Source organism: Numida meleagris, chromosome 1 (genome assembly GCF_002078875.1).
Source record: "Numida meleagris isolate 19003 breed g44 Domestic line chromosome 1, NumMel1.0, whole genome shotgun sequence".
NCBI lineage: Eukaryota > Metazoa > Chordata > Aves > Galliformes > Numididae > Numida > Numida meleagris.
The window spans coordinates 47,585,160-47,610,997 of NC_034409.1; the positions used below are offsets into that span (position 1 = coordinate 47,585,160).

The 25,838-nt window shown below is 36.4% G+C and overlaps 1 protein-coding gene across 2 annotated transcripts in view; it reads right to left on the reverse strand.

Annotated features, from left to right (window-relative positions):
* The window catches only part of ANKS1B (ankyrin repeat and sterile alpha motif domain containing 1B), a 433,433-nt gene that overhangs the window by 204,902 nt on the left and 202,693 nt on the right, over positions 1-25,838 (reverse strand). For both annotated transcript variants that reach the window (XM_021408341.1, XM_021408420.1), the window contains exons 13-14: positions 18,596-19,179; positions 16,520-16,592 (exon numbers count right to left, since the gene is read on the reverse strand). In XM_021408341.1, coding sequence (XP_021264016.1) covers positions 16,520-16,592; positions 18,596-19,179 — 657 coding nt within the window. The remainder of the gene's footprint in view (positions 1-16,519; positions 16,593-18,595; positions 19,180-25,838) is intronic.

Here is a 25,838-nt window from a genome sequence, read left to right on the forward strand (position 1 = left end):
CTTTGAAACATTAATACATGAAGTATGGAAGTTTCATTGGGCCTCTCAAAAAAAAGTAATACAAAAGGCTTACCAGGAGGTGGTCAACCCGTAATTGCTTTTATGAGTCTTCTCAGTAATTTAATATCAATAGTATATGAATACGTGCGATATAGAGCACATATTTTTGCAGAGTACAGTTTGCACAAATACCTGTATGTACTTCAATCATATTAATGGGCTATCCAGTTTTTCTTAGAGAAAGTAGATATTCCACAATGATGGGAATCTAGGTCTCGTGGAGATGCAAACGCATTTCTTCACACGTCTGTAAATCTTTCCTATTTGGTACAGTTTTTCTGCTGTAAATATCTTATCTTTGTATCAATACATCCATGTATCAATATAAATATATTTGTATCTAGAGCATAATCCTTTCAGGGCTGTTCCTGGTCAATAGCAAACCAGTAAGGAGGAAGATAGACTATGTTGAATGGAAGTATCGTGAGCAAGAAAATTTGAAAAGATGGGCAAGCTCTTCAGATAAACTGGAAACAGAATTATCTCAAGCACTGTGAGAATTAAGACCATGATGAATTCTTCTTAGTTGACTGAGAAATGATGAATTCCTTTGAAAAGGATTCCTAACTTTGTCATATCCATTCCCTCCAACCAAAAAAAACTGATTATGGGAAGAGACCTAGTAAAGCATAATCTCACTCATTCAAGGGATTATGTGTGATTGACTCCTCTATTTCTTGTTCATTCACAGACACAAATGTCTCTATATCTGCTGTCCTCCATCAACAAAAATGTTCTGCCCACAGTAATGCACAGTCAATAATCAATATACCAGTTTCACTGTCAAACTGCTTCTTCCTTACCTTACTATAAACAGCATGGAACTTATGCTGCCAGTGACTATATGAAAAGTGTTTGGCTCAATGCCTAGCAACAGTGTAGGCAAAATTCCACTTCAGAGTGGCTCCCGAGACATATTTATTCATGTAGCTATTGGTACTGTGTTTAACTGTCTCCCTGACCCTAGCACTGGACGCCTATAGCAGTGTTGGCCCCACTGTGCACTCTTCTCCAACTCTGACCCCTGCCAGTAATAACTATGTGTCTGAGCCCATGAACACAACATAGAGTTGCTCGCATGGGGAAAGAAAATAAAGAGAAACTTGGCCATCCCAGCTTACAGCTTTGTCCTCATCCCTGACTATCATCTCATTGCTAGAGAATCCTGGTATCTGTAAGACCTTTTTCCTCCTTCTTCCACCAAGGTAGTATAGAAGTAAGGCAAAGACAAAAGAAGGCAAAGAGCAGAGGCGAGAATTAGGATCATGTGTGCTGTTGCATGAACTTGCAGCTCATTTGAACTCCTTTACCAGTCAAGGGGACTTATTGCAGGGGGGCTGGTTGGACAAGTTTTCTGAGCTAGTGCAAGTGGAACCTGGAGCTGCTGCTTTGAGACCAGAAGGCTCTCTCTTCATTTTGCTCAAGTCTATGATGCAGTGCCAGCCTCGTGTCGATGTGCTACAGCAGGCAATGCCTACTCTGCCTATGCCTAAAGCTGGTCCTGATAGTGAAAAACATGGTGCAGACTGTAAGATACGGTCTCACCTGCAACACATTTACATATCACGTGCTTTCCTATGATTTCAAAGAACACAAATGCCATGATAATTCATCTGTGAGACCACAACCAAAAACGGATGCACATTTCTGCATGGGAGAATTGATGTGTAAGTCTCTTACAGCGATAGAAATACTTTGGTCTTTCTTCTCCAAGGCAATAGAAGCACATTCAAGTGATGTCTGCAAGAAAGATGCCATCTGCTATGCTATACAGCAATTTCTACAAGATGTCTTGTTCCCAGTGAGACTCAAAATATCCTTATTGTGGTGGAATTGATTTAATCTGTGATATCGGTGTGCACGTGATGTAAGGCAGATTTGCTCTAAATACTACGGAATTTATGGTCCCCTCTCTTCTACTGTTTCTACTATCAGCAACATGGATTTTTCTTTCTTTTTTTATTGAAGAAAATAAAGAAATACAGGGACTGTCATGATTTACTTGTAGAGAAGGTGGTGCCACAGTTAACATAAAATCTATTTTCTTAGATAAGTTGGTACCTGTTAAACATTACTAAACACTTCTGGTGTTACAGAATGAAAGACAGGAGAATTTCAAAAGCTATTGACCAAAACACTTCCGAGAGGAGATTATCACAATATGAAAGGATGAATCTTTCAGTTGACAAGCAATTTAGCAGGTCTAGGGAAGAACTAGATACTAAATATTGTGAACTGTTGTTTTGTGAATTAAAGCTTTCTGCCTTGCACAGCACTAGGTGGAATATCATTTTACTCTCGTATTTATGATTTCAGATGGAGAAAAAGTTATATCTCAACATTGCAACAGAATGTGTGCCACAGGAGAGTTAGCGTGTCTGGGTATTCTAGTGAGTAAACTAATGATGTGTAATTCCTGGCCAGGTTGCAGGGAACAAAAGCAAGATTCATCTTCCACCTCTCTACTATAACTCTGTTCAATGGGAAATTGAGGGAATGTGACTTGCTCCTTTCTGGATACCATCTCAAGTCTGAAAGGTCACAGTGATTATAGTCTCCTCAGGAAAGCTACAGTTAGGATGCATTTGGAATTCAGCTGTTTTTTTTCTTGAGCATGGAAGGAGCTGATGGAGGTAGTGTTGAGCAGGACACATTAAACCAAACCTCAGTGAACTTCTGCTATACTATGACATTACTTATTTTAATATAATTTTCTTTGGTAGGACAGATATTTCAGCTGCCTGCCATTTTTTTCAGGAATCCTATTCACATCTAAAGAGTAATTGTAGCTCAGATACAAGTGAACAGCATTTTCTGAAAAAACAAGTTAGTTTCTTAGAACAATTTCCCTGCTTGTCTCAGGAACTTTTTTTACAGGATGGTAGTAGCACTACACTTACCACCTATGAGTAATCATTTTCACTGTTTTTATCCAGGATGAAAATGTAGCTTTAAAATTTACACGATACCATGACCAATCAAAATGTTGTATTTAATTCAGAAAAGTCTTTGGACTACTGTTAAAAACTAGCGCACTAAATGCATATATATAAATGTATACTGTGTAGATTTGCTAAAAATGCTACATAAGCCTAACACTTTAGGCTATAATTCTTGGCCCCACAAAACAGATTCATATAATTTCAAATTTGAGGAAATCTTTGTGCAGCTCTGCACTAACCAACACTAGACTAGTAAACAAGCAGAACTGAGTAACAGAAATATTTGAAGAAAATATTTTAAAAAGATTGAAAGAACACCTACTGCACAGAGATATCTCAAGAAGTTAAATGTAGTAACAATGTAAATGGGAGCTGTAATTTCATGGATTTGGGAACTGCTGAAAAGCCCTATAGAGAACAGTGGAAATACAGCGTCCTGCTACTGATGCTGTAGTGAACTGCCAGATCTTTGAAATAATGACTCTTGAAAGTATACAAGATGGAGGCTTAAGGATTTTTCTTGGCAGTCATTTTACACGTCACATTCAACCTGAGGTACTTTGTCAGTTTTTCCCACTCCTTCTCCTTTGCCTAGTTAGGCCCAGAGGCTCCCTTGCCCCGGATTCTGCAGATTGTACTGTGATTTCTTTTCAGTAACTCGTCAGGTGAATTCCATTTCTCCTTCCTTTTCTTTCTACCTTCTATAGTCCCTATTTACCTTTACTTTTACTTATTCTTCTCATACATAGTGATCATTCACTCTTTTGTCATTCTTCAACTGCAGCTACAACAACCTGTTATTTTGTTTCACATCTGTCTCTTTTCCTTTTACTTAATTTTTCCCCCACTTCCCCTTCTGAACCTTTTTAAAATAGGGAAAAATAATTTATTTTAAAATTAAGTTATTTATTCTGATAATTTGTCCCCTGCGATTTGTCTAAAGTTGAGATTAGGTTTGGTTTAGACATTTGAATTAGTCTTGACTTAACTGGAGCAGGCTCCCCAGGGCTGTGGTCATGGCACAAAGCTTGCTGGAGTTCAAGAAATGTTTATACAGTGCTCTCAGACATACGGCTTGAGCTTTGGGTGGTCTTCTGTGGAGCCATGGTTTGGACTCCGTGATCCTTGCAGGCCCCTTCTAACTTGAAATATTCTGCTTCTGTGATTCAATATTTATAATGATTAGATACAGGAGAACATCGCTCCGGCATAAACTAGCAGCTAATTGTAAAGATGGGATCTCAGTCTTTACTGGAAATCATATACTTAAATGGGAGCCAAGGTAATTTGAAGCTCTTTATTAAAAATAACACTGAACAACTCCTCAACCATTTTTCCCTATAATGCTCAAAACCTCAGAAAATAATAATATATAAACTAGATAAAACATGCCACTTTCACTGATATGATAAGGCAAAATTATAATAATAAATAAAAAGCAGATGTGTCAGGACCCTTAGGGCACCAGTGAGCCTTGCTGTCTCTGCCTGTGATCTCCTGGGGTCTCCCCCACCCTGTCCATGGTACAGGACCCCGTTTTGGCTCAGTTTGAAGCCATCAGTTCCTTCCCAAGTGATGCTACAACAGGGCAAGTCTCTAGCGCTGCCTCTGGACCTATCTCCTAGATCAATACAGGACTTTAACACCACGTACCTCATGTCCTGGATAGACCTCTCAGGCATACACAGTGTTGGTTTTTTTCCTAGTCCAATCTTCAGTCCTGCCTCCTTAGTTAACTAGGAACCCATATTATAGCCTTCTCTCAATTCTTGTCCCTGACCTCATCCACTTTTTTGCCAAGCTAGGCTCCCTGAATGGACCCTAGACTTGGCTCATCACTCCTCTTACCTGGGGCTATTGATGGAGCCTGTTACCAGCACGTGGCTCTGTGGGACTACACCCAATGGGTGAGGGCACTACTTGCTACCATTGGGGAATGACTGGTCCTCTCTTCTCACTTACAAAAAGTCTCAATAGAAACTTGTCTTATACAAAAAAATCTAAATCTGACCACCTTCTGTAATGTTGCTCCCTTGCTAGAACAGGCTCTGTAACAGCAAAAGAAAACTGCAGTACCTTTCAATGAACAATAAAGAAACGACTTGAGTGGGTGGGCATGCTGGTAATTCACTGGACTGTTTGCATATGGATGAGGTTACATAAACTCTGCTTATCCTGTCAGTGAGCTCTTTCACACCTGACTTCTTGACTCTCCCACCTCTGGAGCAGAAACTCTGAATTGTCCTCCCCTGCCCACAGATGGAGTCTAGGATCATGTTTCAGGAATCTGAGCTGATGCCTACAGACAGTTTGAACACCTTTCATGGCATTAAACTTACTATTGCATGATGTTTTATATTAGAAATTAGAATGATAGAAATGTAACTTCACAGACAAGATTACTAAACTGTACTCCAGGCATCATTTCTTCCATCAATCCTTTGCCAAGGCTAACGGATCTCAGCAAAAGCTCAAGTGGTCCTACAAGCTGTAGATCAACTGAAAATGTATGAGTCAAACTGGTTTCACTAACATTTTATAACATGATAATGATAATTTCCTATACTAAAACAAGATCAAAACTAGAGCTAGTTGAATAATTGAAAACAACCCTTACAGTTATTCTTAAATTATATTAAATTCTAGTTGTGAGCTGTTTAGCTACATTCCCTGATATTCACTGTTTGGAAATTTTCATTAACATGTATTTTTGCTTGCATAAATTTGAAAGGAATTTTTGGTCTCTATATGAACGCTATATTCATCTGCAAATAAGGGGATCTGTGTACCAAGAATATAATTTATTCATTGTAATTATACTCTCTAAAACATTTCAAATAGCCTACCAGAAAACAGAAGTATCGTTAAGTAACTGAGGTGGTCCATCACATCCCATAAATAGAAAAACAGTCAAACTGCAGAATTCATATAAAATATTTATCCAAATGCATGCATGGTCATGAATAATAAATATACTTTAGAAGTAGATATCAGAACAGTTTGCAACTTTACAATAAATGCTATTATTAGCATTTAATGCTAATTCATATTAGCAAACAGTAATTTAACTTCAACCATTTAAGATTTGCAATAAAGAGCTAAAGGCAACAGTGGGTAAAAGTAGAAAAACAAAGACTTGGAAAGTTTCTCACATGATAGGTTGTGAAGTAGGGAAGTAGAGGTAGCAAATAGTAAAGCAAATAATTCTTGAAGTGTTTTAAGGCATTCAAAACAGTGTCTTCCTGAATAAGTGACAATGAAAGAAGAAAATAAAGATTCTAGTGTTATGATCACAAACTCAGGTTAACAGTCTGGGTTAGAAAGCAAATGAATATACTTTAGTTAGTTCCATTTCTTAAATTAATTATTTTTCTGTAGATGGAACTAAATCTAGAATTCTGCGCTGTAAAATCTATAATAAGCCAAAGATTTTTAACTAGCATGTGATGTTCTTGTGATTACTAGAAATGTGAGTTTCCAAGGATTCATGTCTATTTAAGTCTGAAGACTACGAGATTAAGAAGGAAAGATGAATCAACCAAATTTTCAGGATACTGTTATTAATTCAGTTTTAGCAGACTTAGATCTTTATACATGTTATGAAAGATAAACTCCATCATGGACTTACTGGCCAGAAAATCACTAACTCTCATACATTTTCTGGTCAAGTACAAGAGTAATATTAATTTTGTCTGAGGTAAATAACCAACCAAGATATTCAACAAAATTTTAGAGATTTACTCTTGGTAATCACTTTATGATTTTCATAAAATCTATTTTAGAATTTCAGAATATTCTGCTCTCTTTAGAGTATTGCCTGGCCACAGATTGTGAAAGCCTCATTTTTCAGTGGATGCTTTTAACTCCACAGAGGTGCCACTTCCTATTTTGCATACATTTTGTAGCTGATACTAAAATTGATTTTAAGAAATAAATGCTTTTCAATTCAGTGACATCAGATGAATTCAAAATTAATATACATGGATGTAAATGATTACACAGTTTCAAGGTCCAGATCAAACAGCAAGAAAAAAGCTGAACCTAAAAATCTCAATTAATCTGATCATTTTCTTTTCATATAATTTATCATAGCTTGAAATAAATGTCTCTTATCCTCTGGAATTACAGTACAATACTTATGAGAGTATTATAGAATGTGAGCACAATTAGCTTGTCACTTTTTAAGCTCACCAGCAAATATTCTGACATTAATTTCAAGCTTAAAGAGGGTAGATTTAGGTTAGTTATAAGGAAAAAGTCTTTTACAGTGACGGTGGTGAGGCACTGAAACAGGTTGCCTAGAGAAGTGGTGGATGCCCCATCCCTAGAGATTTTCAAAGCCAGGCTGGACCAGGCTCTGGGCAACCTGATCTAGCTGTGGTGCCCCTGTACATTGTGGGGGAGTTGGACTAGATGATCTTTAAAGTTCCCTCCCAACTCTAAGGATTCTATGATTCTATGATTCTAATTTTGTAAAATCCAGGCGAACTATCCCTGTAGAAACCACATAGATTCTGAATACCCCCTGTGGACCATAATGGTTCAGAGAAGAAAAGGGCAAGACCTTTTAAGGCTTGTTTTAAGCCATTTTTTCATGTTCTGAAGTCTCCAAACAATCTCCTATCTAGATGGACATAGCTCCACAGTGTTTAACCCTATGGTACAAAAAGATACAGTTCATACAACTGAGTGAAATTGGGGATAGATCTGACATTGAGTAGACTGGAGCATTAAGATCATGATCCTCAGAAAGGTTTTCAAATATACTTAAAGGTTAGAGACCCATTTGCTATAAATAGAATCCTGGTGGTTATGTGAGAAATATTTTTTAAGATGCTCTCACAACCGGTTAATTTTAGTTCAGATTGGTTTTGTTCTCATCAATTCAATTTTGTAAAGCAAGGTGATAGGCAAATAGGCAAATACATTCAAACTTTTAAAAGTGAGAATAACTTTTATTCACTTAAGGGTGATTTTCTGTACAGTACTGTTGTTTCCAAACATGCTTACACATTGTACTACTTCACTTCTCAAGCAGTTCTATTACAGTGTATCTAAATTCAGCATGAGACAATATGATGATCACAAGTAGAAAAAAAAAAAAATTGTCAAGAATTAGGCTTTAAATTTATTCACTGATAAATATCAATAATCTTTATTATACTATTCTATTTTCGTAAGCTTCCTTGTTTGTTATTAATCATCTCTATTCTTTCTTGAAGATATATTCCAGAAATGATTTTTTTCCAAATCTGTGAATATAATTATTGAATTGCTTTGGAAACAGTTTTGGAAAAAAAAGTCTAACAGAGGACACAGAAAAGGTACACGTTGATAGGTACTTACAGTGAGAGTAGAAATACAAAAAGAAAGTTCATTGGAGCTAGAGCCTACTTTTTAACCTTTTCTTCTTTTAACCTACTTTTTAACCACTTCTAGAGACTAGAAGTGGTTAAAAATGATCCGATTACCCACATTTTTACTGCACTTTCAATTTCGTCTGTTTTCATTTTTAGTAGGATGTTGCAAAAACAGCTCTGATTAATTGGCATAAGAAGAGCATACAGCTGAAAACTACATTTATGATACTACAGGTTAAAATTGTCAATATAATAGGAATACACTAATAACCAAAAATGAAAGAAATGCTTGCAGCTTTTTACATCCTACTCCCATTGAATTTATTATAAAACATAGCTGAAAGTTCTACAATTATCCTGCAGTTTGCCTAGTCATCTGTAAGGTTTGTTTTGGTATTCAACGGATCATTAAAACAGATGCATCTTTATCTTTTGTTAGGCTTTTACAATGTAGTAGTCAACAGAACACTAATCCCATTACGTATGATTTCTTCTGGAGAATTTATATGATCTTCGGGTAAGTTCTGTGGTATGCAATTCATCATGACGTTCATGTTCCCAGTAAATAAATGTCAAAAATACTTCTAGATAATTTACAGTTTCATGACTTCTGTTCTCCACTATTTGTAACCTAGCCAATCACATGAACCTCAATTACCATTGAAAAGATCTTAAATCCAGAGATTTGTGAAAGAAATATGAAGATTGGTATGAATGATGCATGAATAGAAATGCATGTGTGAAAGCACCAGAAGAAATAGTGGAAAAATGGGTTGTGAGCATGGTCTGCATTGATTACCAAGCATATAACTGACAGTGGTAAAACACCAAGAATTATGCTTTTATCAAGGCAAAAGGAATGCACTCTGATAAAACAAGAGCACATACAATTTGTTAGCAGAAGACCCTACAGACTACACAGGAAGATGGGAACAACATTACAGAACATCACATGTCTTATTTGTCTCCTTGTTTTTGAAAATGAAAGACAATCTCTAGCCCTAGTCCAAGACAACAAAGCAAATACAATGAGCACCACTAAAGTAAGCAAAATTCTGAATCAAACAATCATATCAAAGCAACTGTTGAATCCAAAAGATCTATCCAAAGAAGTTTGTTATTGCTAATCAAAAGCAACCCAACAGATGTGATAAGGATACAATAGTGAGCATCTTTTGTCTTCTGTGTGGGGTCCAAGTGACCATGGACCCAGTTCGGATGGACACATACACAAACATCATTTGTAAGAGAATGTGTGCCTGAAAACAGTTTTGTCTAGAGTAAACATCACCTCCTCCTTCCACAACATCTCATATTGACTTTAGTTGCTTGAATTCCCGCCAGCAATTCTGCCATTCTGTCTTAAAATCCACTGTTCACTTTGGATTTGGAAGTGCAGAATCAGACTCAAAGATATGAGCCTATTCCCTACAGCGCAGTCCTATAAGTGATGATAAAGAGTTCACAGATTTGCAGTTCAAAAATTTTGAACTGTATACGTGTTTCCTATTGAAGCATCAAACAGCACTGGGAGCAGAGAGCAGTTGCTGGAGCTCTCTGCACTCATCAAGTCCTTTTTCTCTCAGAAAGCCAGGATCCCTCTGCCTATTTTTTTCTCTGTTTATGATGCTAGAGATATTTTGATCTTTTTGCACAACATATCAGCTTCAATGACAAGGTGGGAGTTGGGAGGGAAGTGATGTTATCCTTATTTTAGTCTAGTTGTTATGGTTGGCTATTGCAAAGTCAGAGCTGTGGGTTTAAAACTGTAAGTTTAAGAGGGCTCCCACTTTGTGAGAGGGTGCATGGCTCATTTTATTAGAATGCATGAATTAAACCCACTTTATCAGAGCGCTTAGTTTGACCACATAAACATTTAAAACAAAGAAGTAACTAGACAAAATAGACACTAAATTACAATTAAAGTACGTACTTTCAAATATATAACTTACTGCTGTGAAAACTGCCTTATGCCAACATGCCTACACATATCTAATTAAAATTCTGCCTTAATTAAATACTTATATTTTATCTCTTTTCTGCCCTTGAGGAGGGAGGATATTAACAGCTTTGGAGGAAGACCATTTTGCCAAATCTGCAACCATATGGCAGCAAACAGAAAAGGGCCAGCCTAACAAGTCTTCATTTGTTAAAATAAAGTTGGACTTCTTTAGAGTGAAATGTTAGCTTTTATAGGCAGAGCTCTACTAGGTAAGATGAAAGTTTCATGTCTGAACAGTGGCAGTGAAACAGATGGGAGAAAGAGAACATGTAACTTCTGGCAGTCAAAGATCTGTTCAATTTCTATTACGTGTTACAGTTGTACAGGACATAAGTGAACTCTTATTCCTCTCACTCAGCTTTTCTGGCTGTGGTCCCACCTGAATCCATCTTTTCCTTTTCTGCTGAAGTCATATCTGCTTTACTTTCACAACCTTATTTCTCAGACTCACATATCTCACAAACCTGAATTGGAAAATTTATTGTAATATTCCCTATATTGAGAATGAGAATTCATTGATAATAGCTTTGGTCTTATCAGTAGACAAGACAAAACAAACAAAGAAAAAGCTTTGCTGTGATGAATGCTTACAACTTGCATCCCTGTAAGAATGATCAAAGAAATTACACCACAAAATGCATTCTAATACAGTTCTTCATGATCTGCTGTAAATCTGCATTAATCTTTGAGAGGTATTCATTCAGGTAGTCTCAGTGTCATGTCCACATGTTTCTTGAATACCTCCAAGGATGGTAACTCCACCACCTCCCTGGTCAGCTTGTTCCAATGCATCATCACTCCTTCTGAGAAGAAATGGTTCCTAACATCCAACTTGAACCTCCCCTGGCCTCCCCTTGAGGCCATTACCTCTCGTCCTATTGCTGTTACCTGTGAGAAGAAATCGACGCCCACCTCACTACAACTTCCTTTTAGGTTGTTTTTGAGAGCAACAAGGTTTCCCCTAAGCCTCCTCTTCTCCAGACTGAATTCCATTTCCCTCAGCCTGCCCTTACAAGACTTGTGCTCCAGACCCTTCACCAGCTTCACTGTGATTCTTTGGACAAGCTTCAGGGCCTCCACGTCTTTCTTGTAGTGAGGGGCCCATAACTGAAAACAGTACTCTAGATACAACAAGGGCACTCAAGGTCAGGGACATGTTCAACTTAACAAAGAAAACCTGACTACAGTGCACTTGCATTCCATCTATGGACAGTATCCAGACAATAATTAATCATTAGCAGAATCATGAGATTGTAAATCAGCCTCCATGTGCTAGAACATGCCAGCTCAGTTCTAAGATGATTGTAGACAAACTTGATATGGAATTATTTTTCATAATTATTTTCTGTGTCTTTATTTTAATTACTCTAGTTTGAAACAATTTTTACTTTAATCATGATGACATGGTAGCCATTATCCATGTTGAAAAGTTATCTCTGAGGTAGAAAACTCCTTGATCATTCCCTTTCTAATGACTTGCAGAATAACCTCTGAATCACATACATCTGAACAGCTACTGGGCTCCAGCTAACAGAAATACTGCTTAGCATGCCTTGAAAGACATTTTTATTCTAGAAAAATATGTTTATAATTAGGCAAAGAAAATATGAAACTGAAGTGTTTCTTCTTTTTACCAGAGAAGTGCAGATGGCTGATATTTAAAGATATTAGCTTTTCCAAATCCTTTGCAAAATGTATGTTACTAATCAGTAGAAGTATCTACTATGCTGGAAAAAAAGAAAAAAGTCAGCTGTTCAGTTTGCTAAACTCCACCTTCTAGATGGCTTTAATCTAAATCATATTATCAAAGTAGATTAATTACAGAAAGGACTGGAAGGACTTAAAACCCAACCCATTCAACAGACTCTAGATAAGGTTAGTTTTACCTCAACCGATTTTTTAGTATGTGGCAAACAGACATAAATCTTTAAGAATATGCTTATCAGAGGTCAGAATCACCCTAATAATCAATTTGAATGCTTCATTATATTTGTTTTTAAAATTTTGTCCCGGAGAGTAGATATGGAGATTAATCTCAGCTAGTTTTAGACATCAACATCTGAGGAGGTCCTCTAGGCTCCCTTGATAGATATTGCCAGTGCCACTTGCTGTGCTTCAAACATTTTGCTGATGAACGGTACTGCGGAAGTGCCTGCTTATCTAGCTATGTACAACTAGTTTGGATGTCCTTAATGCAGTCTGCATAATAGGAGTCTAAATTCAGACATTAAGGTTGAGATTTATCTATCTAACCTACTGTCAGATAGCCATGGTTACTTAATTTGCTCTAAATAAAAATATATGAGATGTTGTCAGAAGTTTAGCTGAAATCAGAATATTGGGCATCTTTTCTTACCTATAAAATCTGGTATCTGCTCATAACAGGGCATTAGACTGCCTTAGTAATTTTGCTCTTGACAAATCCATGTTGTCTGTTACTTATTTCATTGCTATTTTCCACATGCTTTAAGTAGTTCATTTATTCAGCAACTCTTCTATGAATTGAAAATAATTCCTCGCATTCTCCTTCCTCACCCTTTCTAAAGATAAGCTCTACATTATCCTCTTTTAGTCTGCTGGTAACTCAACCATCCTCCAAAAATTCTCAGAGAAAACCACCGTTGGGTCTAAGCTTATTTCAGACAGTTATGAAACACAAAATGAAGTTCATCAAATCAATTTTAAGATACCTAAGCTATAAAACCTGCTCTTTCCTTATCTACCATTGAGGTTCTAGCCCTAGGATTAACTGTGCATGCCATATGCTCACTGATGACATTTTCGGGTAGTGTGTGATAGTGATAAAAGGTTATTGTACATTTTTGCCTTCTCTGTACCTTCTATGAGCAGCTTTCCCCTTCTTACAGAACCTCTCTAAGGTGCCAAAGATTTCCTTGTTCCTCTTCTCTTTATTGACATCCCAATATAATTATATTAAATCTTTATTTATCTTGCTCATTGCATCTCACTGAGTGCTTTGGCACTTCCGGCTTGTCTATATATGCTTGTATTATTCTTCTATCTTTAGTAAAAAGAGAAATTTTCCTCATTATTTCTAAGTTGAAAGAAAATATGACAATTATTGAAGCTAGTGTACTTACACTTTTTTTTTCAACTTGTGTAGCCTTATAATTATGCCTTTAGTAGTGTTCTGTTGAAGAACTCAAAAATTTCATATTATCACAGAATGGTTTGGGTGACCTTAAAGATGACCTAGTTCCAACCTCCTGGTCATGGGCAGGGACATCTTCTTCACTTGCCCATCTTCTTCACTTGTACAGCCTGAACATTAAATGATTCATTATTTTTAATCTCTACTGGTTAATTCTTTTTTATATATATAGACAAATACATATATGAAATACAGCTACCAAAACTCATATATTTATATGTAAACAGATGAAGTATTTCAGATTACTATAATACTTAGTTTTCTTTCCAAGTTATAGGCCACATAATCTGAAATATTAGCCCAGAGCTAGGAAGAGAAAAGGTGAATGACACGTTCTGAGATGGATTTTATGTCAACACTTGGGCAGATAAAACTAAATAAAATGCACTGAGATCCAGACAATGCCAAATCTGCATAGAATTAGGCAAGAACTCTGAGGAATATACATCAGAAAGAAAATATAACCGAAAGAGATGAATTCATTACAGTCTGCATGTTGATTACAGTTACAGGAATGTTGTTTTGGTTTGATTCATAGTATATATAACTTGATTCCATCATTAAGAGCAAAATCAGATCATAATTCTAAACAAGCTGAAGACCATCAGGAGCTGACAGAAAGGAAAAAAATGTTGGTTTGCAGGCAGCTGCACACCGAACAGGAAAGTTCCAAGTCAAGAGTCCCCTCTGGGAAAAGAAACAAAAAGATCTCTTGCCAGCTGAAAGAGCTGAAGAGCCAAATTTCAATGCCAAGAAAAATAATGCATACAGAAGAAGTCACAAAACGTCTGATGACAAATGTTGCTATGAGATTTTTTTTTATATTACAAGAAAAATAAATGGTGGCTACTCAAAGGAAGGGACAGAATAGTACTTGCATATCCCTATGTTATGCAAATCTGCATACCCATATTTTTGCTTTCATCTTCTCTTCATACCTCTTACTTGTTCAACTTCTTAGTAGAGGCCTGATTTTGAGTGCATTGCCTGTGTATTATCAGGATAAAAATAATAAGCAGCAAATCCTGAATTTCTTATAGTATCTTCAGAAGCAACTATCTCCAAACATAAAGCTAGGAGATGAAAAGTTCTCCTTACCAACACTACAAGTTTCAGAAATAAAAAATAGTCTTCCAGGACAATATGCCTAGCAGTTTTCATTATATTGCTTCCCACTTTTTTTCCAAAGCAAAATCTGCATCTGCAAGCATATTTGTATTCAAATCAGTTATTTTCTCATTTTCCTAGATTCTCTTCTCACTGTCCAGCAAACATTGAAGTAGCTGTGTCAACACTGCTTAATTGATGACAGTTTTATCCTGTACAGATCTGATGCTATATGAAATGCACAGTTGTTAAAATACTTTTTTTAAATCTTAATAAGATGTGGACATAGTCCTCTGACTGATACACAAACCTATGCAATTGCATGGAATGGCTAGTAGAAACGTGCCTGTACAGGTGAGTTAACATTACTATGCTTCAGGAGCGCGCTGGTACAGGTGAGTTAACATAACTATGCCTCTAGACCAAATTATTCAGTCATACCTGTCAGTTTTCTTTCCATCAGTTAGGAAAAACGCATAGTAAAATACATCCAAAATTCTTATCAGCACAGTTGCACAGATTTGTGCTAACACGCCAACAAGCTAGTCATAACTTAGAGTTCTTACAATTCACCACAATAGGGAAGGCTGCAAATTTTCCCATCATTGCTAACATCAGTCACTGGCTTTTCAGCAACATTTTTAGTGCTGTGCCAAATATTTGCTCAAAACAGCATTAGATAATATTGAATCATAGACTCATAGAATCACCAAGGTTGGAAAACACCTCTAAGATCATCCAGTCCAATTGTCCACCTATCACCAATATTTCCCACTAAACCATGTCCCTCAGTACAACATCTAAACATTTCTTGAACACCTTCAGGGACAGTGACTCCATCACCTCCCTGGGAAGCCCATTCCAGCACCTGACCACTCTCTCCCAGAAGAATTATTTCCTAATGTCCAACCTGAATCTCCCTTGGCGCAACTTGAGGCCATTCCCTCTCATCCTATTGCTAGTTACATGGGAGAAGAGGCTGATCCCCACCTCACCACAACCTCCCTTCAGGCAGCTGTAGAGAGCGATAAAGTCTCCCCTGAGCCTCCTCTTCTCCAGATTGAACAATCCCAGTTCCCTCAGCCGCTCCTCATAAGGTTTGTACTACAGACCCCTCACAGCTTCATTGTCCTTCTCTGGACGCACTCCAGGGCTTTGATGTCTTTCTTGTAGAGAGGGCCCAAAACTGAACACAGTACTCAAGGTGCGGCCTCACCAGGGCTGGGTACAGAGGGATGATCAGTTCCCTGTTTTTCTGCTGGCAACACTGTTTCTCATACAAGCCAGGATGCCATTGGCCTTCTTGGCCACCTGGGCACATCTGCTTGCTCAGCAGTGTTCAGCAGAGCATCGACCAATACCCCCAGGTCTGTTTCCTCTACACAGCTTTATAGCCACTCTGCCCTAAGCCTGTAGCATTCCCTGCGGTTGTTGTGGCAAAAGTGCAGGACCTGGCACTTGGTCTCATTGAACTTCATTCTATTCAGCCCAGCTATCCAGCCTATCCAGCTTTAAAAACTGACAGCAGCTATTGGACTACATATACACTGAGTATCCTATCATTCGAAAAAAAAAAAAAAATCAGCTGAAAAAGATTGGAAAATATGCCTCTAGTAGTAGGGCTTCGTTATGAAGAAGTATTTTTCTGATAAGATTTCAAAACAATGTTAATGATTCCAATATGCTATTTAAAGTAACTTCTCCAGGATACTGGTCCTAATGCATCTCTAAAAGTAAACAACATTGATTCTGTTCATGGTTATTCAAGTAACTTCAAATGTTTTCAACACAGTGGGTTACTTAGCAATATCTTATCTGTGGTTTCCCTACAGACAACTAAGTTATAATTAAATAAGAGTTAGTTGTTTTTCCTTACTTGTAGTGTGATCGTTCATCTCCCCGAGTCCAGTATTAATTCCAGCATCGATGGAACTCATGATTTTATCAATCTACAAAAGAGAGAACGGTGAAAACAATTGATGAGTGCCATCTTCATTATTTTTAGTTTTTCAAGTGTGAAATTCTGGCATTATTACTCTCATTATGACAACAGTATAAGCAAGATCGAACAAGGCAAAAATCAAATGGTCACAACTAACTTCTCCACTTTGATTTTTATTTTGCAACGTATTTGAACACATTGAAAGCTAAAGCTTGAAATTGATGAAGCTAATGTTTCTTTTCCTACAGTACAGTTCCTGTCCTACTCATGATTACGTCATCTCAGTTTTTGAAACTACTTTGTCATATTTCTGTACATGGATACAAAGGAGAAAAATGCATGCATTTAAATCTTTGACAGAATGGATTTTAATTGTATAGGCTTATTTTATTTGATGATTGATGTGAATCACTAGAAGACAAGCAGTAAAATTAATGCGTAAAAATATTTTTTGTGTTATAAAGTACTAAATCGTTCATGTTAAGATTTCCAGAAAACTACCTAGCTTCCTTTTTTTCTGCCTGCCCCAAGGCCACTGGTGTAGGTATGAAACATAGCTGAGCCAACAGATACCACTTGTGAAACAGCGCTACGTTCACCCCGAAGCTTATTTGCATAATTTTAAATTACATTGTACTGACTATGTCTGAACGTATACCTACTATATTTTCTGTAAGAACAGAACACACACAAAAGTAAAATAAAAATCTAATGTTGTCTAAGAAGGCAGATACAGTGAAATAGATTCTACGAATGTTAATGTTAGGAGTACTGGGAAAACTGACTCCTTTTCCAGTACTATGTATTTGTCACTGGTGACAAGAGAAAATCCGGGATTTATGCAAGAATCTGCAGATTTAGAATTCTTACCTACTTTTTTGATAAATTGCATTTTTCTTAATTTAAGTACAACCAAACATTGAACTCCTCCTGAAAAGGCAAAGTGACTAGTTTCAAGATTTCAGTGTAGCCAGGCTAGATCACAATCTGATCCTAAGTACTTTTCCACTGAGAAAGTTTCTCCTTTAAACAAAAACTACCTCCAGAGATCTTATCAATCCAGTCATTTAAATGAGCTGGAAACATTTTCCTAGAAAAGTAATCAATTACACAAACTAACTCTTTTTTTTTTTTTTTTTTTTTAATAAAATGGCACTCTGAAGGTGCATGCACATTCCCATGGCAGTCATTTTAAAGATAAATGCTTGCTTCTCTGTAATAGAAGTAAACATACAAACACTTCCCATTCTTAATTTACCTCAGTAAAATGGGAGCTTTCATGTCTATGAAGAATTGCTTACATTTTTTGAAACAGTACAGTAGAAAGAAAAAAAAGTTAGGAGAAAACTGTATAAAACTTACTTTAAATCAAGCTCTAAAAAAAAATAAAGTCTTTTGTACGAGCAAGCATGTGTACCATACATTTAGGGCAGAAATTTCTTTTAATAGCCCTGAATTCATTGTAGCTACAAGTGTATTCCCACTTCACACAAGAATCAAGTGTGTGCCAAATAGTGCGTACATGTGATATATACTGCTAGAGGGTATGTTATTCGTAGAGGGCTTGGGAAATGAAAAATCAACCAAAATCTTATACTCTCTATTCCTGCTGTTTTCTCCTGTCTCTTGTTGGTACGCATCATGGTGGTGGGAAATAATTAGTGAACATATAAATAACGGCCATCGCAACAATACTTTTTCCAATTTATTAGTGCCAGTGGTGAGGGCTTTAGTAGAAAATAAATTCAATGTCACAACAAATTATAGCATTACTTCTAGTTGACTTCATTCACTATGGAAACAATAGACTTCATTAAAAATACAACATTTTGAATAAAAATGCATGACATTTTGTGCCAGCTGTTGAACTACCTTGCATTACACTATGATATATTCTCAGGATTTGTAATGTGGAAGATCTACTTGTTATTTAATCTCTGAAATGGAAAAAATATCAGTATTTTCACAACACTATATATTTGCTTGATTTTAAAAAAGGCCAAAACTTACTTCTTCCCATTCTGATGTGAAGGAAGGTGTTCTCTCAGAATTTCCTTTAGAGCACTGTTGACTTGGTGTGGGTTCACTCCAGTTGCTTCTTGCTTTTTTGCCGCTTGGTGGATGGGTGATAAGATTAGAATCAGATTTTGAAACATTTTTGCACAAATGCATTTCAAGCAAAGTCTTTGGTAAAGATCGTATTCTTCCAAGTGTGCATGCTCGCTCAACAAATCCTCCAGTAGTAATCACCCACTGTTCACTTATCCTTGTTGATGTGCCAACCAATGTATGATTTTCTACTGGTTTAGTTTTAGAATGAAATATGGTTCTGTTTACAACTGGTGGCTTTTTTTTCTTAACAGGAGGATCAGTGTTGCTTTCTTTCCGTAGCTGTATCTGCTGCACTGTGCTCTTGCTCAAAATGCTTTTGTCCAGTGGACTAGTGCACTGGTTTCTTTTGCTGTACAGCTGGAGTGGGTTATCAGGTGGGTCACATGAAGGTGATGATCCATGAAGTAAACCTGCAAACTGCTCAGTGGGGTGCCCTTCAGGAAGCTCGCTTTCAGTGGATGTTTCTCCCTGACAAAGACGCTCTGAAATGAAAGAGAACATCTTGTAAAAAAAAAGGGGGGGGGATGATAAAATACTGTAAGCAACAAAAAACTTACTCTGCAAAATCTATTTTTATGCTTCCTGTTTGGTTTTTTTTTTTCAGAAAGAAAAGATACTTATGACAAGAATTGATGTATTATTCTCTTAGAAAACAGTTCTCTCCTTGAACTTGATTAATTTATCCTGACTGCTTGAAAGACAGCCAAAACCACTCTGCACTACACATAAATTACAGGAAAAAGTAAATTTATAAAATAAAGTAGTTCATTCCTATTCTATCAGCTCGAGGTGTCTCTTTTAATTAGTTACTGAGTTGAAATGCGTACAAATTATACAACTTCGAACACGGAATTAGCTAGTTCTTTTGTAGGCAATAAAACACATACAGTATCTGTATTGTCAGGAGGACTGCTAATATATTTTTAATAGTTATTATAAAAAATAGTGAATTTACTCTGTTATGCCTTTTTACAGACACTCTCTATAGAATAGACTCAGAGTATTTTTATTTCAAGGAACTTAAAAGAATAGCTTCAGAATTAAAATGTAAAATAATACCAAATCAAGATTTTTCTTAAGAACTGAGACAAGTTTTATAAACAATTCAGCAGAAAAAGAGGGTACTACTGAAAAATATACTTTTTGACAGAATTCACAGTGTGCAGCTCTTTTTTTTTATGTTTCTGTAAGGACCAGAAGAAAAATTCTGAGACCTTTTTCTGCCTGTGCCTTTTTCTAACTTATCATTTGAAATGTTCCTATGGATAACATCACTCTATCCATGTGGCATTAAGTTAGCATATTCTATTCCAAATAACTGTATCCCTACTAACAGTTGCATCTTCAGAAACTACTTCATGAAAGATAAATAGAATCATACAATGGCCTGGGTTGAAAAGGACCTCAAAGATCATCTAGTTTCAACCCCCTGCTGAGTGTAGGGTCACCAACCACTAGACCAGGCTTCCCAGAGCCACTTCCAGCCTGGCCTTGAATGCCTCCAGGGATGGGGCATCCACAACCTCCTTGGGCAACCTGTTCCAGTGCGTCACCACCCTCTGTGTGAAAAAAAACCTCCTAATACATCTCATTCTTTCTAGAAGTTGCATGTATTCATACAGTAGACTCTTAACTGTAGGACTGTATGAACAGCAAGAGCCACCAGAAGGATTTAAACATGGTATTGTGTCATAATTTGCAAAGAATATGAGTAGTTTTCCATTACCTGCTAAAAGATCTGCTTGTAAAAAAACCACAAATTTCAATATATCATTTCTAAAATAAGATAGTATTTGACATACATATGATATATACTTCAAATTACCATTAGCTCTTCTAGTCAGCAGCTTGAAAATTTAAAACTGCATGCTTATTGCATTTATTAAACTATCATTGTAAAATTCTGATCAAGATAATGAATGCAACCTAAGAAAATCTAATTTTCTCATTGGAGAAGAATTGTCTAAACTATATATTTCAGACACTTTGCAACTAAAAAGATGTGGGGTGTAATGTTGAAAGGTTGAATATGAAACATGACAGACCATAAAGTATCAGTAACTCCAGAAGAAATGGTCTGGGGGTAAAGAGCATGGGAAAAGGAGGACTTAAAACATTCTCACTTTCTATCATTACTAAAAGTTCCTGAATTAACTGCAAGTCTACAATTTAGAAGGTGAACGTGGCATGAAAGATATAAATGATGTAATGATTGATTTTGATGTTTTTCCCTCTCATGAAAAATTCAGTAGCTGAGATTCATCTTCAGATTAAGACAGCTCTTTTTAGATATCTGTATGACTAAGCATGCAAGCTTCCACCATAGTCTCTGACCAGTTTGACAAAGTCAATGTATCCTACAGAGTGGTGCCACACACTGAATATTGTGGCTGGTCAAGTGAATTACTCTCTGTATTACTATACTCTGTATAATATTACTCTGTACTACTCTCTATATTACTCTCTGTTAACTGTATTGACTAGGCTATCAGTGACTATAATCAGATACCTGCATTCAGACATCTTAATAATGAACTAAATCCTATTCCACTGTTTCAGAGATAAGTCTTACAGCTGTCTACTGAATTCACTTAAGAAACAGATGTATATAAATCAGGGAAAAGAAAAGATTACAGACACCTGCACGTCAAGGATTTCACTAATAACTACACAAACTTCAGTAGTATCTTTTCTACATCTATACTAGAAAATAAAAAGGCCAAATACTATTCTTAGCATCTAAAGGAATTACTTGTTTAATGTCCAAGACAGCTGCCACATCCAGTTAGTGGGAATGGTCTCCAACCTCAACTAAAACTTGAGCTACGTCCTGGCGCTGTCTAGGTTGGTTCTGCTTGGTCTTGCTAAATCTTGCCAAAATCCACGTAAGAGTTTACCAGTACAGTCTGTCCAGTGCCAATGTCATCTCATGCCCTGGTTTTGCTTACTCTTCTCCTACAGACAAAAAATTCTCTGAGTAATCTCATTCTTCTGGGGTCATTAAATATACGTAGTGACGACTAAAAAGTGTATTTCACTTCTTTACAGCAGTGGTGCACCATATCAAAACATTATTTTCAGTTATTTTGTTAGTTGAAGTGGAAGAATGTTGCAATGGACAGAAAGACTATAAACATATTGAATGCAGCGTGATCTTTTAGTAGAGTTATTGTATTGTACACATAAGAATGTATATGTTATTGTACCTCTAACTTTCACCTTTAAAAAAAAAACAGGGCATCAAGATATAAATGCAAATAATTTAAGACAGGAAGATGAAAACAAATGTTGCCTGCGCAACATTTAGTCTTCTGTGTTAACACTGTATTACACTTATTATACAATCGTCTCCTATTTAAAAAAAAAAACAAAAAAAACCAACCTGCTTGTTTCATTTAGTGTTCTGACTGAAGTTTGATTAGTGGAGGAGGAGCTACTCAACATATTATATTCTCCTTGCTCAAAAAGGGTGGACTTATTGCCTATTTACTGCATAAAATGAAATCCTTCTTAAAATGACAAATTTGTCAGCACCTCATGAAACTTTTGTATGATGATCATTATCCACATAGTTCACAAATAAGAATTCAAATATCTTTATAAAGTGAGGCTATAATGTGATAATATTTTAATTTGACAGATAGGTAATAAGACACAGCAAGATCGTGCTGAAAATATCAACAGATTTTGGGCATTCCATTTGATATTATTTGAAAATTGCTTTGTCCATGGTATTTAACATTATACAACACAAAGGATTTTCTAAGTTGTTATTGACATCAGTAGTTCTGTAAGTCAAGACCCCTTACAGTTTCAATTTCAGCATTCAAAAAACATGTGCTGTTAATCTGCTGTTAATGACTACTTGGATGAAGTTTGGTTTCTCATGATCAAAAACAGCCCTGGCAGAGATGGAATATTCTCTGTGCAGTATTCAGCTGCCACTGCTATCATTTATTTTCTTTGATACCTTTAATTTTAACTAAGAACTTTGTTAATTATATTACAAAGAAAGCAAAGATGTCATTGCTAGACTTCCTTCCCCATGATTTTGAGCAATGAAGACCAAAATTGTATTGGGCAATAAAAAAGACTGGGGCTGTCAAGAAAATATAGCATGCAGTTATGATGAACGTTAAGAAGCATGCAGCATGCACACAGCACCATAGTCCTAGAACAGATTATTCAGACAGGTGGTGTCTCCATCTGTGGAGGTTTTCAAAGGTTGGCTAAGAACGATCATGTCTTATCTGAAGATCCAAACAGGGTGCTGGATTAGATGACCTTGAGAGGTCCCTTCAAAACAAGCTGTCCATGATCCAGTTATAACTCTAAATCTTCTGATCTTTAAATTTGTAACTTAATCCTTAAATTTCTTTTAATATAGTTTTGTCATATTATTTTTGCTTCCTCCTGTAGCTAATATATAATAATATTGAATATTGAACTGGACCATCTCACTGCTCTAAGCAATATAGTAGCATATTACTCACTGAATTGGTCTAAATAAGTCACGGGAGTTAAAAAAAAAATCCCTGTAATGAATAATCATAAATTAATTTTCTACAGTAAGGTTTTTTTTCTTACATGTCAGTATTTATTGTTTCAGTAACTGAAACATGAAATATTAAGAATCTTCTTCAAATTACGGTATCTCTAAAACTGCAACTATATGTCTTCATTGCCCATGTGAATGTCCTAACAAGATCTCAGTCCCAAGAGCTTCAAAGCAAACATACCTAAAAAAAATTAAATGAAATAATCCTTCCTTTCTCATCTTTCAAAATGCGGTATTTTGTTTATTATTTCCTGTATTTTTTTCAAATATATCAAAAATTATTCTTCTATTTTGAACACTACTGTGCACTGGAAAGATCCATTTAATAAGCTGCCTATACTGATCAGTGTCCTGTGTGGATGGAGTTAATCTTAAATCTATACATCCCAGAAATTAAGGCTGTCCATTCCTAAACAATCTCCTAACTTTATCATATGTTTTTAAAGCTTTTCATTAATTGCTTTACTTTTTTTTTTAGAACCAACTCAAATGATACTAGCAAAGAATATTGTACAAAACTATATTACACAGATCAATATTCAATGAGCAGTTTGTTAATTATAATAGTTTTGCTTTTTCACAGTCTTTTGCATAAATCTTATCATAGAATCATAGAATGGCCTGGGTTGAAAAGGACATCAAAGATCATCGAGTCTCAACCCCCCTGCTAAGTGCAGGGTCACCAACTAATCTTCTGAGAATGGAAGATATGGGGATACTGGGGAAGAAAACAGGCAGAGAAGGTAAAGCTCTTGAATCAAATTCTGATGGAAGGAAGTTTCCTATTATAAATTATTTTATTTCTTTTTGTATCAATGTTTATTTTCGTAATCTTAAAAAAAAATCCAACAGAAAAAGATCTTAGATCTTGCTTCCTCACCACATACTGCTTGTCATCCCTTCTTATCTTTTTACTTGTAAATATTACCCTAAATACCAAAACATAAATAGATCTTTAGTGTCGTTACAAGTGCACCCACAGCTTTCCCATTACTTATGAAAATCACGTTGATACTGCCATATCTGTATTGCATGGAACACATTTACATTTGGAACAAAACCAATTCAGTTCTACCATAATCTCAAAGCTACAGATAAGTATTGCTATTATCACGCTGGCATTTAGGCAGCAGACTGCAATTCAATCAGCTATATACACACTGTTTCACCCCAGCACAGTTGCTTGTGATACATGCATGGATCTCTGTGGAATACCATTTCTCACTTAGAAATTTTGCATTCGTGTAAACTTGGATATCAGCTTATTCACATTTGCATCTCAAGAGATTCCATGCTCAAAATTGAAATACATTCAGCAGAATCATAGTTATTAATAGCAGTAATGAAAGAGCTGCAATAGATAAATTAAAACAACAGAGTTACATCTTTAACAGGCATTGCTGTTGCCATGGCACGAGTTTCTAATGTAAAATAAAAATTCCACTAGAAATTTGTTCTATGGTTATGGTAACAACTGTATTGTGAAACCTGCACGAATAATATAATCATGCTCCCTTTTCGTTTGACCCAGAAAGATGTTTTTAGCAGTATACTCTGCATTTATGTAGTATCTGTCCAAAAAAACCCAAAATCTCGACTATCTTTTCCACATGCTGCGTTGGTAGATAAAACAGTCACACCTGAGTAATTACTGGAAAGTACAATCTTGTCCCTTCTTACCACTTGTGTAAGTTGGAACTGTTTGAAATAGATGGATAGTAAGAAAAGTCATCTTATTTTCATGGTAAAGATTGCTTTGGACAAACTTTGGACACACCTTCACTTGTGACCTTGGCTGTATTGTCAAAGTGATATCATAAAATGGGACAATCAACAAGAATATGTGTAAGACAGAAGATTCAATGTATTTAAAGACTGATGTAGAAATATTCATAGTATCATAGAATCACAGAATGGTTTGTGTTGGAAGGGACCATTAAGATCTCTAGTTCCAACCCCCCTGCTATAGGCAGGGACACCTCCCACTAGCCCAGGTTGCTCAAAGTCCCATCCAGCCTGGCCTTGAATGCTTCCAGGGAGGGGGCATCCACAGCCTCTCTGGACAACCTGTTCCAGTGTCTCACCGCCCTCACAGTAAATAATTTCTTCCTAGTATCTAAAAGCTACCTTCTTCCAGTTTAAAGCTGTTTCCCCTTGCCCTGTCGCTACATGCCCTTATAAAAAGTCCATTTCCAGCTTTCCTGTGTGCCCCCTTCAGGTACTGGAAGGCTGCAATAACATCCCCCCTGGAGCCTTCTCTTTTCCAGGCTGAAGAGCCCCAACTGCCTCTTCAGTATGACATTATTTCACAGCAAACAGCATGGTGCTCTGACCAAGATCCAGATCTTTCATGGCAGTTATGTTGTCTGGAAATATCTTTGATGAGGCAGTGCTATGTTTTCTCACTCTAGGAAATGTTACAGCAAGGTACCATGAACCTGTGTGAGAGATACAACAACACGATTACTAAACAACTAATGAAGAATGTTGGCTTCTACTGTCAACAGCAACAGCACAGAAACTGAACAAGTGTCCAACCAGACTGCTGTTTCTCCTTCTGCTTCCTTCTAAATCTAATGATAC